The 16,725-nt window shown below is 49.8% G+C and overlaps 1 protein-coding gene across 7 annotated transcripts in view; it reads right to left on the bottom strand.

Moving 5' to 3' along the window:
* Window positions 1-2,083: 2,083 nt before the first annotated feature.
* LOC119453786 (uncharacterized) overlaps window positions 2,084-16,725 on the bottom strand; it is a 139,964-nt gene continuing 125,322 nt past the window's right edge. For all 7 annotated transcript variants that reach the window (XM_049668512.1, XM_037715841.2, XM_049668509.1 and 4 more), the window contains one exon: window positions 2,084-2,301. In XM_049668512.1, coding sequence (XP_049524469.1) covers window positions 2,105-2,301 — 197 coding nt within the window. In that variant the 3' untranslated portion in view covers window positions 2,084-2,104. The remainder of the gene's footprint in view (window positions 2,302-16,725) is intronic.

The raw sequence follows: 16,725 nt of genomic DNA, 5'->3' as shown, positions 1-16,725 counted from the left end.
TACTGTCAACGCTTCATAGCTCACCTCTCTGGGGCTTCTCGTCCACCTAACGCGCGCCTCCGTCGCCAGCTCGCGCACTTTAAGCTGGACGATGGCGTGCTGTATTGCCGTATTTACCATCCTGACGGGCAACGCTGGGTGCCAGTTCTACCACGCTCTCTCCGCCTTGGTGTCCTCAGCGCCTTTCACGATGATTTGACAGCTGGCCACCTTGGGTTCCATAAAACCTATGACCGCATTCGAAGTCGTTTCTATTGGCCTGGCCTTTCTGCTAGCATCGCCAGATACGTCAGTTCCTGCTCTTCCTGCCCGCGTCGCAAGCTCCCAACATCTGCTCCTGCCGGCCAATTACAGCCAATTCCATGCCCCGCAGCCCCGTTCGAGGTAGTTTGGATCGACCTTTACGGGCCCCTTCCGGTCACTACTACTGGCAATCGATGGATAGTGACTGCCGTCGACCATCTGACGCGCTACGCTGAGACAGCTTCTGTGCTTACTGGCGCTGCTTTGGAAGTTGCTCACTTCGTTCTTGAAGCCATTATTCTGCGCCATGGTGCTCCTCGTGTGCTGCTCAGTGACCGTTCCTTTCACAACTGCTTAACGAAGTTCTTCCAGCCTCCGGCACTGCCCACAAGACAGCTTCTAGCTATCACCCCCAGACCAACGGCCTGACCGAGTGGTTTCATCGCAACCAGACCACAAAAACTGGGATGTTCTTTTACCATTCGTCACTTTCGCCTATAACATGGCCGTGCAGCGCACAACTGGCTACTCGCCAGTTTACCTCGTTTATGGATGCTCCCCTACTTTCTTTCTGGACGTTTCATTCTTCAACTCCAAGGCTAATTCATCTCTATCATTGTGCGAAGAGTACGTCTCCCGACTCGACCACTGTCGCCAGCGTGCTCGCCTGAACACAGAGGCAAGACAACAAGACCGGAAAAATAATTACGACGGATGCCATCGCGTTGTATCTTTTCAACCTGGTGACGAGGTCCTGCTCCTGACTCCTGTTCGCACCCCTGGTTTATGTGAAAAATTCCAGCCACGATTCATCGGACCGTACATAGTCCTTGGACAGACTTCGCCTGTCGACTATCGCGTCACTCCTCTTGACGCCCCCACAGACCGCCGTTGCCGCAATACCGAGGTTGTGCACGTGTCCCGCATGAAGCCCTTCACGCGGCGTGCCTCGACACCATGACAGCCGGCCGGCTAGGATGGCCTCTTTCTCGTCGGGGGGAAATTAGTGTGGGCGTTTATTACGCACATCTTCCTCATCTGTATGTTATCATCATCGTCCTCACAATTTTACCTATCCTTCTCTTCTCCTATACATGTGATCACCATCATCGCCTATGTGCTGCGCTTGTTCGCTGACGAGCTCCCGGGCCTAATAAACGTCGCCCCAACCAAGACGTCACAGCAAGAACGAACTTTATGTAGGTTTAAAAGACGACGCATCTGGTCGTTAACAATCAGCGTCTTCTGACCGAATCTTTCTTTGAGAAGTTCTATAGCTGTGCTATAGCTCTCGTTAGTTCTGCACAATCACATTGTGCAGAATAAATAGACACTAGTTAGCAAACTAATGCACTCAAAAAAGTTTTCTCAGTAACCCGAGACGGCCACACACAACGTGCGGGTTGTCTCATTTGTCTATTATGTAGAGCTATATTTGAAAGCTATGGTTCTAATTAAGCGAAAGAATCGGTGTATAAAGAGGGAATAGCATGTCAGTCCGAGCCATTCCTTTAGACGAATGATGAGCGTGCTCGTTGCTGTTGTCGCAGTCACCAAGGTTTATCGTGCTTTGCGACGCACACGTCACACCTATAAACTCTTCAGCCTCGATTGTCCGTCTGCGCCAGTCTTCTTGCTTGCGTGCGCCCCATCCCAAGGCCATATGTCGTAGCGATGTGGCCTTATCCGAACGTTAGGATTTCCACCGGAGGTGACGCGGCTGTAGGAAAATAAATTTTAACAGGAACACTCTATTCGAGCAGACATACCGTTTAGCAGATGCCATTTGCCAACACTGTTAAATTTGTCTATATTAAATACATATAAAATGTACTTTTCCAGTTCCAATGTAGAATTTTATTCAATTCACCTTTGGAGTAGCTGGCCCCGCAGTAATTTTTACATTCTTTGCCAGCCGACACATGTCGGTAAACACAAATTTATATAGACCTTGCTTGCACAGACGTCTGTATTCATTCCTGCACGGAATTCTTTCTGTTTCATTAGCCACTCCAAGCCTCCACAGACCGCATGAGAGAGAGTGAGAGAACGTGCCTCCTGAAACAAGACAAATAGGCATAGGCTGTGGTAAATACAAACATAGGACAACCATTTTATGTAGATCACAGGCAGTTTTAATATTTCATAAAATATATATCCGCTGCATACTGCAAAGGTTATTGCCAATGGGGCGGCCTTGGCAGTACGTAGCACAGCATTCGGTCACAAGAACATATTGCTTCGGACACTGCAAATATTGCTGACAGTTGAACTGCTCATTAGTCCGTAAATATAAATAAACATATATATATATATATATATATATATATATATATATATATATATATATATATATATATATATATATATGCTCGTTTGTGACGATGGTGTTTACGGTTGGCCGAGCGGATAAACACGGGGCTAGAGAGCACCGTGTGTGTCCCACTGCTTTCTTCGTCTTAGTTCCATGTGCTGCCACCTGCCATGATAGCTACATTGCATTAGACTGGACTGGACAAACTTTATTTGGGTCCTGCAGGACGCGCTTAGGGCGTAGTGGGCGTCTCCCACGTAGGGACCGACAGGGAATGTATGGCGGCCGCTTCGTGGGCCTGCTGGACGGCCCATTGCTGGTCGGCGAGAAGCGAGCTTCTGAGGGACTTCTCCCACTTCTCCGAGGTAGAGTCGGTATGAGCGTTTCTACACTCCCAGAGCATGTGTGTGAGTGTCGCCGTGTATCCGCACGAGGGGCACATGTCGCTGGGGTACGCGTCAGGATAGAGAACATGGAGTTTGGTGGGGTTTGGGTACGTGTCTGTTTGTAATAAGCGTAGGGCTAGCGCTTGCGGTCTGTTAAGTTTGGGGTGTGGGGGCGGAAACATGCGACGTCCATGGTAGAAGTGTTTGGTGATTTCATTATACGTAATGGGTGCATCCCGGTTGGTCTCTATCTCGGCGAGTTGAGGTTGCCCTGGGACGGCGCGGTCAGTAAGCGCACGCGCTGCGTCGTGGGCGATCTCGTTGAGGTTTGGCGGGGCACCCGGCGCCCGTCTGAGATGGGCGGGGAACCAGATGACGGTGTGGTGCTTCAGGGTACTCTGATCCGCGCTGCGGAGGATGCGTAACGCTTGGTCCGAGACGACACCGCGTTCGAAGGCTTTGATGGCCGGTCTGGAGTCGCTGTAGATGACATTCCGTTTGCTGTCGAGCATAGCTAGAGCTATGGCTACTTGCTCCGCTATATCGGGCTCTCGAGTGAGGATCGTGGCGGAGTTGAGGATCGGCTGCGAGAATGAGACCGCGACTGAGGCGAAGGCTCGGTTGTTGCGATAGGCAGCGGCGTCCACGAACGATACATCGTCCGTATTCATGTCTATGCGCCTCAGAAGGCAGGTCGCTCGCGCAAGGGGCCTGCCTCGGTTTAGGTCGGGATGCATATTTCGCGGAATGGGAGCGATCGTGATAAGGTCTCGGATCTCGCGGGGGACCGGCGTCAAATCTGGGGGATCCCTGGTCATCGAGGAGAAAAAGCCTAGCTCGCGCGGAATGTGGCGGCCCGCCTTGGTGGTCGTGAGTCGGATCATCTGCGTTCGCTCCTGAGCCTCGGCGATCTCTTCTAGCGTGTTGTGCACGCCGAGCTCGAGGAGTTTATACGTGGAAGTGGTGATAGGGAGGCCGAGGGTTCGTTTCACAACCTTTCGAATAAGGGCGTTGAGTTTGTCGCGCTCCGCACATAGCCAATTGTGTATGGCGGCGACATAGGTAAAGTGGCAGAGAACAAACGCATGTACAAGACGCAGTAAGTTGTCTTCTTTCAGGCCGTGGTGCCGGTTGGCCACTCTACGTACGAGCATATTGCATTTTCAGTCTTAGTCATTAGTTTCTGCACCGTTCGGGTGTTGGTTCCGCGCGACTCGATGATCATACCCAGGACACTGATGGAGTCTTCCCTGGGAACTATACGACCGTCTCTTATGCGGAGTGTGATGTTGCGTTCGGCCGGAGGTTTCCAACCTTTGGGCTTGGCGCCACGGCGTTTGGGCAAGTATAGCAACAGCTCCGACTTGGTGGGGGAGCACTTGAGACCAGTGTGTTCAAGGTAGGACTAGGCAGTTTCAATGGCCTCCTGCAGGGCGGATTCGATGAAGCCATCCGACACGGCGGAGCACCAGATCGTTATGTCGTCCGCATAGATGGTGTGATTTAGTCCGTCGATCCTCGAGAGTCGTTCGGAGAGCCCGATCATCACTAGGTTGAAGAGCGTCGGCGAGAGGACGGACCCCTAGGGAGTTCCCCGCTGTCCGAGCTCGACTTCTTCCCACACCAGGTCTCCTGCGCGGAGGACGGCCCTGCGCCGGGTCAGGAGGGAGCGGACAAAGTCGTAGAACCGATGCCCGAGCCCGAGGTCTGCGATCGCCTTCAGCAGGGACGAGTGGGCGATCGTATCGAATGCCTTTTCTAAATCGAGGCCGAGTATGGCACGGATATCCCGAGTGTTTCCTCCGCTGAGAATATGATGTTTTAAGAGTAACATGGCATCTTGAGTAGATAGCCCAGGTCGAAAGCCGATCATGTGGCGCGGGAAGTAGTCGTGGTCCTCGAGATAGCGACCGACCCTGTTGAGGACGACGTGCTCCGCCACCTTGCCCACGCACGACGTGAGCGAGATGGGCCGGAGGTGATCTAAGCTAGGCGCTTTTCCCGGTTTGGGAATAAGGATCGTGTGGGCGAGTTTCCAGGCGTTGGGTAGCTCGACCTTCTTCCACGTTTCGTTGATAGTATCGGTGAGGTAATTGACGGAGGGCTCATCCAAGTTGCGTAGGAGCTTGTTGGGGATGCCATCGGGGCCAGGGGTGGAGCGGCCATTGAGTTCGTGGAGAGCTCGGCGCACCTCTTCGACGGAAAAGTCGGCGTCTAAGTGGGTGTTGTCGGTACCAGTGTATTCGGGGTGAGGAATCGACGGGTCCGCGGGAAGCGGTAGATATTTCTGCACGAGGCTCTTGGCGACGTCTTCGGGTGGTGCGGTCCCTTTGGCCTGATGGAGCATATGCGCCCGAAATGAAAATAATTTTACGGTACTGAGAATTGAATGTGGACTGTGTGCACAATTAAATATATTTCGCAGTATGTGCACAAATTTATAGCTCTACAAAACGCAATATAACAACGGAATTGATACGACACATGTGGTATCGCGAAACGACATAAAACGAAAATATACACAGATGCATGATGATTTATTCTTTCAAAAAATATAACTTTGATCCGTCTTTCATAGGAATCGGTAGAACACGAAAGTGAAACGAGTCTTCACAGAATCTGTTGCATGTTTACTTTGTGAACTCTTGGTCCACTGCTGCGAATGGCGCTTGATTTGCGGGTCGGCAACCGTGTAGCAGGTTTGCTTGGCGCTTGGCGTCCTGGTGGCGAGCGGCGTCACGCAACCAAGTCGCTTCGGTGAAGGTACGAGCATTTGGGTCCAGCTCTGTAGATTCTTGGGCAGCCAGTTGAGTTGCGAAGCGCTCAGCTTCAGGAATACAGGTGGCAGAGTTCGCAGCGTGCACCGCGAACGAGCCAAGAAGTTTTGCTTTGCGCTCGCTTGTCCCTCGCCGGACCTAAAGCCCCTCCATCAGCTCATTGCTAGTACTATGGAGCGGCTTTAGCCGGGTCAAAGCGAGATTCGCGCGTCGACGTCGTTGCCGTTGAGCGCCACTTACCGCAGCAGTTATCTTAGTTGATACCTTCGCAAGCGAAGCAGTAAGCGGCGTGTAAACACTGCTGATGCATGTTGAATCTGCACTACGTACGTGACGAGGCGTCACAGGATAATCGGACGGAAAACACTAACCATGTGAGGAGAGTGCGTCGTCACCTCAGGAGAGTGCGCATGCACCATGCTACACCGCGTTGGGGCCTCGGCTGCGCTGTAACTACCGACACGATCAATGTCGACGCTCGTTAATGTCACGATGAAGTACGTCGCTTCACCGCTCCTAGATGGTGGTGCCACCCCTGTCATAAGAGACCACATTTCATGCGTTCGCGCTATCATGTCTGCAGTGCTTTCCTTTTCTTCACGCTTCCTTTTTCAGATAAGATCGCCACGCTCGCGGGTGCTCGCGTTTATTTTTATGACGAGCCAATGTGATTGGTCAGTAAACGCACAAAAAGCGCATTTCACAAAAAATTGCCCGCCAATCCACCCTGTGAAGGTGGTTGGAAAGCGAAGCTTTTTACGCCACCCTCACGGTGACTGCGGCGCACTTGATATATCACACACTACAACGTAACTTTAACCACGGCCTTTATTATTATTTACTTCACAACAATGTTCACTACGGCTTTATGATCGGTGTGATATACACTACTAGACTACCCCATAGTGGTGTAGTCTAGAAAATGAACCGAAGCAGTTACTAGGCTGGAAGGCTTTTGAATGACGTCAACCCTCTTTCAAGCAGTTGCATAAGCTTTGCAACAGCCGCAATCTAATCTTACGGACCGCGCCGAGCCTGTTTCCGTTGTTTGCCCGCAGCCCTTATCATCCATCATGTTGGCTCATCACTTTGAAGCTTGTTTTTGTGGTTTTTCTTGCGAAAACGAGTGCTTAGTTGTACGCTGAATGCCTGGATTCAAGTAAGCTATACTGCTATACCTGCAATTGTTAGCGGTTCGTCGGGATCGTTTTTTGCTTACAACGACGGACACGACAGAACCATTGGCTGGTAGAGGTACAAAGCTTCGCTTTAAAATGAAGAAGATTGTCTTTCGGGCCTCGGTGATGGTCGTCCGTTCTACGACTACCGGCGGTCGTTTACCGCCGGACACGTAACAGCTTGGTGGCAGCAGTAACGGTGAACAAAGCGGTGGCGGCGGCATGGAGCACAACATGGCGGTGGCCTCGGCGTCCGGTGCGGTGAAAGCACCCCTTGTTTGACATTGGTGGGAGCACTAGCGTTACCTTTTTAAAATTTGCGGCATCTTGCAACAAGCAACAGCTGCAACGGTATTCTCGTCAGCTGTAACGGCAGTAAAGCAATCATGATTCTCACGTCAATAACCAAACCCAATATAGTTTTGCTGGTCGAAGAGATAGGGGTAACGGTGCAAAAGAGGATGCCAAAAGCCGAAATTATTGAGGCAATAACCAAACGTGGGGCGAAAGACGACGAAGTCGATGAATGCTGGAAGACGGTCTCCGATCAAATCAAAGAACGATAGAACTGCGGTTTAAAGAATTGCAGCTGCACAATATGGCAGCAAACGAAACTTCGTCAGAAGCGGCCACACGTCGCGAAAACTTTGACATGCGTGGATTCGAGCAACCTTTTAAAACTGGCAATGGTATCAGTTTGTATCTCGTCAACTTTGAGAGAACATGTAACAATGCAGAATTCAAGAAAGAATTACTCCATCTCCCGCTAAAGGGAACCATGTGTGGATGCGAAGCAGCGGGGAGATGGTTAGCTTGAGCGGGAGATGGTGGGGAGAGAATGAGGCGCGCGCGCTCCGTCATTTTCATAACGTGGAACTACCGTGGTGCCCCCAGCGGAGTATGTAGCTGTCACACCACCTGTCGTGCGTGCCGCTCTGGATTCCTAGAGGAGAGAAAGGGGCCAGCGTAGGAGAGGAGAGAGAGGGGGAGGGGACGCGCATGCGCTGTGGGGGTGTGGCACGCGGGCGCCACTCCGTACAGGATTCCTAGAGGAGAGAAAAGGGGGCGTACGAGAGGAGAAGACGGGGAGGGGACGTGCATGCGTGGTGGGGGTGTGGGGGTGTGGGACGCGGGACGGATGGACAGAGCCACCGGCAAGAAATGCTTCGCATTTAAAAACTAGCCCACAGCGGTTGTTGTTATTGCTTGCGAATGAAGTGGCCGACATTGTCGCACGAATCACTGCTGAGAGCGCGCGTGACTACGAAAAAATGTCACAGTTTCGCCCGAAAGGCGAAGCATCGATTGCGATAGCAAATTAGTAGAGAGCTATTCGGAGTAGGGATAGTGGTTTTATCGGCTGCATAAACTTGGACACATTCGCTTGCTAACTGAATTAACAATCGTGGTGTCAGCGCACACAAGCAAACATGAATAGATCACACTGAATGACCCCAGACAACGACTGTCAAAACGCTGGCAGCAAGCGCAGCCGCCGCAGCTGGCGAAGGCTCGCGCGGTCTATCGCTTCAACGGAAACTGAGCGGCGAAAGCACAGCGCATGCAAAGGTCAGTGCCGTGTGGAGATAAAAGACAGCGCGCGTCCCCCGTGCGCTTTCGCTCGCGCATACGGCGCACGGCGGCGATTTTATCGCCCTTGTAATCTATACGGAACCTCACAGAAATCCGGTTGAAGTGTCCATATAATTGCTATCGCAATAAAAGGTGAAGCTTCATATTAGGCGCAGATATAGCTTGTCTACAGAGGCCTTAAGATTGAGGTTTCGAAATACGAGGCGTAGCCAAGGTGCGTGATAATTTGAGCTTGCGTACAAATCCAAGTCATTTTGCAAGAATGACCTAAGAGCGCTAACGCGTACAATGACAAGGAAAACGTCGTCGAGCTAATCGCTTTGAAGCCTTTATACGAGACTATTCCGGATCAAATGCGCCTGTGCATTCAGGGCAAATCAAATGTAGAAACGTTGAAAACAGAAGCTAATTTAGCTGACGAGTACTGCTCTCGGAGGCAAGGCACTTCGGAAGAACTACGATGGAAATTTTATGGGCGCTTCAGGAAGTTTCAAAAAGAGACAAGAAAGGCTAATCAGACGAAGGCAGAAAATGCTTCGACACAGACAACAAAACTCCAGACAGAAGAGTTCAACTCATCGAAGATTGAAGAAAAAATACCAGTAATCTGTTAAAAATGTCAACAGCCGGGGCATTATCCGCAGCATGCAGGCAAGCAATTGTGTCCTCTAACTTGCTGACAGATGAAAGCGATTGGCTGCTGCCTTACACGTACGAGATGACTTTCAACGGCATTAACTGCAAAGTCTTGAGAGACACAGGAGCAACTTTTGACTTCGTCCATTCGTCATTCGTTAAGCGGGAAGATTTCACAGACTCATGTGCGTGGGTACGTCAGACATTATAAACAGACACTAAATGTTTAGCAGCAGCCAGGGTAAAATGAGAGGCCCTTTTGGCGGATTTAAGGCCGAAGCTGCCGTTTCAGACAAGCTTGATGCTTTCCATGCAGCTTCGTGCTTTCCACAATTCCAGGCATTTTCTCTAATAGATCAATGAAGGAGCAACAAAGAGCAGGAATTGGACTACGCTCAAACCCTGTAATGGTTTCACAAGTCCTAAAAGAAGGGAAGAGCAGCGTGCTAGCTTAACCGAAGAAGACGACATGCCAGAACAACGCGATCGGCCAGAACAGTTAAGCACACGCAAGGGCGCTGCAGGAACGCCTGTACTAGAAAGTGGCACGGCCGGCCGATTAATCGTGAAAGCTAATTGAGAACGCCGGTCAGCGAAAACTTTTTCTTTCTAGCCAACGTAGACAAGTGTACGCTCAAGTGGGAGCAAGCAAATGACTAGACATTGCAAACATGCTGGAAAAAGTGGAGGCGCAAGAGGGAAGGTACATTATCATCCATTGTTAAAGACGGACTCTTATACACAATATTTAGAAACTGCAAAGGCCTTGTAAAGGATCAAGGCGACACAGAGACAACACCCGTTTCTGGGCCGGCTGTTCATTTCTTTGGCTCGTCGTCTTCCCCCTCTTCGCGCCCGCAGTCCGAGCGCCCGAGCCTAGGTGCGTCTTTTTCTTCATTACAGCATGTCTTTTGCACAACTTGCACTGCCGCAAAGTATCGCAGATCACTTTTGGGGCTGGTTCACAGTGACAGCTGGGCTGGTCATCAAGGGGTAAGAAAAAAATTACTCCATCTCCCGCTAAAGGTAACCATGTGTGGATACGAAGCAGCTTGGAGATGGTTAGCTTGAGCGGGAGATGGTTTCGCGGCAGCGACCCGAGCGCTCATCATTTTCATACCGCGGAAGTACCGTGGCGCCCCCAGCGGAGTGTGCAGCTGTCGCACCTAGAGGAGAGAGGGGGGGGGGAGGAGGCGCGCATGCACTGTGGGGGTGTGGCACGCGGGCGCCGCTCCGTAGAGGATTCCTAGAGGAGAGAGAGGGGGAGCGTAGGAGAGGAGGAGGGGAGGTGCATGCGCTGTGGGGGTTTGGGACGCGGGAGGGACGGACAGAGCCGCCGGCAAGAAATGCTTCGCATTTAAAACCGGCAAGTTTGCACTCGGTCGTGCAAAGGTTAGGTACAGAGAAACTGTCGATATACAAGTCTTACTGGCTGCTACTACTAGATATTACCTTTGTCGCTGCTCGATCTCAACTTGGTTTAACTTAACTACGCATTTAGGGAAGGTACTCTCGAGCGATCATTTTCGGAGGTACATTGCCGTTCGCGACATTTCGCCTGACCAGCGCTGTACGCGTCCGCGCCTACGAGCGACAGTGTTCCTGGCATGCCACAAACAAAGGCAGGCTAACCAAGGTTGGCCAAGTGCCAAGAACGCTGTTGCTTGCTGACGCCGAACGCATTGGAGGCTAGCCGCTCAATACCTAGCGAAAGTTGACACGACTAGGCGCAGCCCCTTTTATGGCAATCTCCGAGGCCAAGCATATGCACACTGGGCGAAAGCTATGCGCAGTGTACAGGCGGGGCGCAGCAGACGACACGCCTGGATGACTTCAAGGCCGATGCGCAGTAGCGTGAAGCTGGTGGTAGCTTGGCGGAGCCATGTCTGTGTCGGGCGAAGCGAGCGCGCACCTGGCACCTGTGGTACTCGGCAACGCGAGGTGACGTTATCGCTACTGCTTCGGCGCTTAAGCGGCTAGGCGAGGTTGGGCCAGGTGGTGCGCAGCTGTGGCTTGGTTATTGCTAGGCAACGGCGCAGAGCTTTCTACGGACTCCGGACGTTTCGCCCCCAGCTTTAACAGCTTTGCTTTAAAAAAAACTGTTGCTCCAATTCACGCTGTGAAGGTGGTTGGACAGCGAAGCTGTAAACGACACCCACAACCATTACTAATTGTGACGTCATTTGAATTCACACACGTGGCTCTACAAAGAACTAAACCAGAGACAAGTGAAATGTACTTAACTACACCCTTTATTAATTCACAACGACATTACATTCACCCTGTTCTTGTGGCGTCTTTACTTTCCGTGGTCTACTCATGATAGCCCGGAATGAACTGAATGAGTTGCAAGACCGTGGGGACGTCACTACGTCATTTCTATGCTATTGGGTACTTTTCCACTCGAAATAGCTTACGCAACCCCAATCTTTACCGGGAAACACACGCGGTAGAAGGAACGCTGTAAACGACACGCACAACGATTGCCCATTGTGACGTAATTTGAACTCACACACGTGGCTCTACAAAGAGTGAAACCAGAGACACAGGTTTCACGAGGGTTTTGAATGAGGCCAACCCTTTCGAAGCAGCCGCAAACCTGATCTGTGAGGGTGTTTATTTACAAAGTAGTTACGGCTACGCAACAGCCTTGGCTGAAGAGCGTCGGTCGCTGTCTCGTGCTCTCTGGGTTGCTGTACTTCGTCATCTGCCCTCAATGGCTGCGAACTCTCTTCCATACAACAACCGGAAGGTGTCGGAGGCTGTTGCCATTCTTCCCACGCGCCTTATCCTCCATCGTGTGGTTTTGAGTGCTGAGGTATATCATCATCAGCCTATATTCTATGCCCACTGCAGGACGAAGGCCTCTCATTGCGATCTCCAATTACCCCTGCCTTGCGCTAGCGTATTCCAGATAGCGCCTGCAAATTTCCTAACTTCATCACCCCATCTGGTTTCCTGCCGACCTCGACTGCGCTTCCCTTCTCTTGGTATCCATTGTGTAACAATAATGGTCCATCGGTTATCCATCCTACGCATTACATGGCCTGCCCAGCTCCATTTCTTCAGCTTAATGTCAACTAGAATATCGGCTATCCCCGTTTGTTCTCTGATCCACACCGCTCTCGTCCTGTCTCTGAATGTTAGCCCTAAGATTTTTCGTTCCATTGCTCTTTGTGCTGTCTTTAACTTGTTCTCTAGCTTCTTTGTTAAACTCCAAGTTTCTGCCCCATATGTTAGCACCGGTAGAATGCAATGATTGTACACTTTTCCTTTCAGCGACAGTGGTAAGCTCCCAATCAGGATTTTGCAATGCCTGCCGTATGCATTCCAACCCAATTTTATTCTTCTGTGAATTTCTTTCTCATGATCAAGGTCCCCTGTGAGTAATTGACCTAGATAAATGTACTCCTTTACAGACTCTAGAGGCTGACTGGCGATACTAAATTCTTGCTCCCTTGCCGGGCTATTGCACATTATCTTTGTCTTCTGCATTTTCATCTTTAACCCAGTTCTTACACTTTCTCGATTAAGGTCCTCAATCATTTGCTGTAATTCGTCTCCGTTGTTACTGAATAGGACAATGTCATCTGCAAACCGAAGGTTTCTGAGATATTCGCCGTTCATCCTCACTCCTAAGCCTTCCCAGTCTACGAGCTTGAATACTTCTTCTAAGCATGCAGTGAATTGCATTGGACAGGTTGTGTAACCTTGCCTGACCCCTTTCTTGATAAGTAACTTTCTACTTTTCTTGTGGAGAACCAACGTAGCTGTGGAATCCTTGTAGATCTTTGCTAAGATATTCACGTATGCCTCCTGTACTCCTTGATTACGCAATGCCTCTATGACTGCTGCTATCTCTACTGAATCAAATGCATTTTCATAATCTATGAAAGCCATATAGAGAGGTTGATTGTACTCCGCAGATTTCTCGATTACCTGTTTGATGACATGGATATGATCCATCGTAGAATATCCTTTCATGAAGCCAGCCTGTTCTGTTGGTTGGCTGAAGTCAAGTGTTCCTCAGATTCTATTGGAAATTATCTTGGTGAATATTTTATACAATACTCAAAGCAAGCTAATGGGTCTATAATCCTTCAATTCTTTAACGTCTCCCTTCTTAAGGATTAGTATAATGTTGGCGTTCTTCCAGCTCTCTGGTACACTTGAAGTCGTGAGGCACTGCGTATAAAGGGCCGCAAGCTTTTCGAGCATGATATCTCCTCCATCTTTGATTAAATCTACTGTTATTCCATCTTCTCCAGCAGCTTTTCCCCTGGTCATGTCTTTCAAGGCCAATCTAACTTCATCGCTAATTATAGAAGGAGCCTCTGTATCCGGTTCATCACTATTTCGAATGAAAGTAGCTTGGCTGTTTTGGGCACTGTACAGGTCAGTATAGAATTCTTCCGCTGCTTTTACTATGTCATCGAAATTGCTGATGATATTACCATGCTTATCTTTCAGTGCACACATCTTGCCTTGTCCTCTGCCAAGCTTTCTTCTTACTGATTTAATGCTGCGTCCATATTTTACGGCTTCCTCAATCTTTCCCGCGTTACGCGGCGGGCCCGGGAGACAGCAAGAGCCGCAATAGCCCTGGACTGAGGGCACCTCCCAACACAAGCAGGAAGAGGGCCGCTTGTTTTTTTTCTCTCTTTATAAATGTTTTTCCTCCTCCTCCCACGTTATAATTTGGAACATCCCTTACTTTCTTCTTGTTGATCAGTTTTGACAGTTAAGCGAATTCTATCTGATCTCTTGAGTTGGACACTTTCATGTTTTGTCGTTTCCTTATTAGGTCCTTTGTTTCTTGGGAGAGCTTACCTACTGGTTGCCTTGGTTCCTTGCCTCCCACTTCAACTGCTGCTTCTGAGATCAACCTAGTTGCGGTTTCATTCATTACGTCTATGTTGTCTTTATCTTCCTGTTCTAAAGCTGCATATTTGTTTGCGAGCACCAGCCTGAATTGATCTGTTTTTACCCTTACTGCCTTTAGGTTGGCCTGTTTCCTCTTGACTAATTTCACTCTTTCTCTGTTCAAATTGAGAGAAATCCTAGACCTCACTAACCTATGGTCACTGCACTTTACCTTACCTAACACTTCTACGTCCTGCACTATGCTTGGATCGGCAGAGAGTATGAAATCCATTTCATTGCTTGTTTCTCCATTAGGGTTTTTCCAAGTCCACTTACTGTTGCTGCGCTTCCTGAAGAAGCTATTCATTATTCGGAGCCTATTCCTCTCCGCGTATTGTACCAACATCTCTGCTCGTGCATTCCTAGAATCCATGCTGTAGTTGCCAATTTCTTGCTCACCAACCTGAGCTATATGCCTGATTTCAAAGGCCATATGCTGTTTGTATTCAATTTCTAGCCTGGCGTTTTTGACGAAAATGTCCTTGGCTGGTAAAGGTATAGAACTCTGGTATAAAACCACCGCCCGAGCCCTCCGTACTTCCCCCCCCCCCCCCCCCCCCCCAAGCCCAAGCACTCAGATTTTTTCCGCCGTACGACGGTGGAAGAAATCAGCAAGGAGCACTCACTAAAGGTCTCAGCAAAAAGAATCAGAAGAGGGCTGAACGAAACTGGCCTAATCGAAACTGGCCATAATCGACGTTATGGCAAACTGTCCAGAAACCGTACCTTCACCTAGCGGCCGCGACCACTCGGACTGACCTCGCACGACAGCAGGAAAAAGGTTCTGTCTGCGAGTTTCCGAGTAAGAAGAGGATGTTTTCTCGCTTATTCGAATTACAATTGGAATATATCATGTCTGCAGCTTTTAAGTGATACTTTATGAATTCGGGGACGCTGTTTGCATTGAAAAAAAGTCCCAGTTTCACCCGAAAGGCAATGCATCGGTTGCGATAGCCAATTAGTGGATATCTATAAGAAGTACGAATATTATTGTATCGGCCGTGTAAACTTACAAACATAAGCATACTAACCAAATGAATAAGCCTGGTATTCATGCGGACAAGCAAACATGAACGCATCTCACTTGATGACCGCGGAAACTCATTGTCAGAACGCTGGAGTGAGTAAGCGCTGCGGCAGCAGTGAGCGAATTGACCTTCGAGCTGCTGCTCGCATCAACGCGAACTAAGGCGTGAAAACACAGCCCTGGGGCACTATGCAGGATGCAACGATTTTCTCCTTCGCACGAGTTTTACCCGAGTTTGCTCGATGGCAGTCAGTGAGATAGCAAAGAACGTGCAAAAACAGCAGGCAAAAAGAAATGTCGAGATGAAACCGCGCATGACAACATGAGCGCACCCTGCGCGCCACAGTGCTTCCGTGCTTCATGCACAGAAGACAGCGCAAAAAAAAACGCGCCAGCGCCACCTATTGTTATCAACGTATTATTGCAATTTACCAATACCGTCACTGTGCCGCTGTCTATCTGCACACTTGCCGTGAGTCGCTTGTCACGCCTTTCTCAGCGCGTCATGGGCGTGCCTCCTCTTTCGGGCATTATCTTTCTGTCCTCCGTTAAATGTGAACAGGGCACATGCGGTGCATTCTTGCACCTGCACTTTCCCTCTATCGAATACTTTAAAAACAACTAATAAAATAACAACCACTTTATTTCTTAAAGTATCAGTTTTACGTTTTGAATGCTATAAATTTGTGATGGCAAACGGAGATCGAGCGAATTATTAAATTTTGCACTTTTTTTGCCGTGAGTGGCGACAGTGAGGCAAAAGCTTACAAGCGGATACATTCTGGAGGGTCATACGCACGAGGCTGTTCATACGCGGAGTAGTCGTCAGGGTCATTGCAGTGCTATTCTCGATAAAGTGAGTCATGACAATGATCTGTCCATTACCTCTCTATTAGGGAATGGACAGAATGGACAGATTAGGGAAGGGACAGAGCAACGCAGCGCTGCGCCATAGCTGTTCGCGGCAGGTGCTTTCACTGAGGCGCCTATTAAGGCCGCCGCTTTACCAACTTAAACGGCACTCTAGCCATAGAGATGGGAGCAACGGCTGTCGGTGCAAAATGACTGTGCGGTATTCTAGGATCCGTAGTGATGCAGCACCGTGAAAATTCACCAGTTTATGTGCGTGCGCGAAGCCTCCGCGATGCATTGCGAAGAAGTGCGTGCTGCCCAGCGACACAATTCATCGCTTGTCATCGCTTGCCCAGTGAAAGTTCCTCCGTGCGCATGTACGCAGAATTGTAGTGTGTTGTGCATTCCAATGTGCTTGCTGATTGCCTCTGCTGCTGAGCTAACAGCGATCGCAGATGGATATCGTAACTACAGCGCAGCAATCGCATTTTGGCGGGTGAGGTCTCAAGTGTGCAGTTAGGAAATTAGACTTCGAACGCAGGAAGGTGTTGCAACGGTTTAGCTTGCCGTGCTTGTGATGGATGGTCTAGAAAAGCGAGCGTATCTCGACGCTGACCGTGTTTACAACACTTCCGCGCCGATACATCACCGATGACAGGGCAGCCATCTCAAACGACAGCTGCGATACGTTGTCGTTGAAAAACACTACACACTCCGCAGAATCGCCGTCCACCACGGCGCATCGACGCCTTGCAAGCAGGTACAGGGGCGTGCCGATAATTATTTGCTTTGCGCT

The sequence above is a fragment of the Dermacentor silvarum genome, chromosome 5 (assembly GCF_013339745.2).
Source record: "Dermacentor silvarum isolate Dsil-2018 chromosome 5, BIME_Dsil_1.4, whole genome shotgun sequence".
NCBI lineage: Eukaryota > Metazoa > Arthropoda > Arachnida > Ixodida > Ixodidae > Dermacentor > Dermacentor silvarum.
The sequence above is the reverse complement of the archived record's forward strand: the minus strand, read 5'-3'. Positions and strand labels throughout refer to the sequence as shown.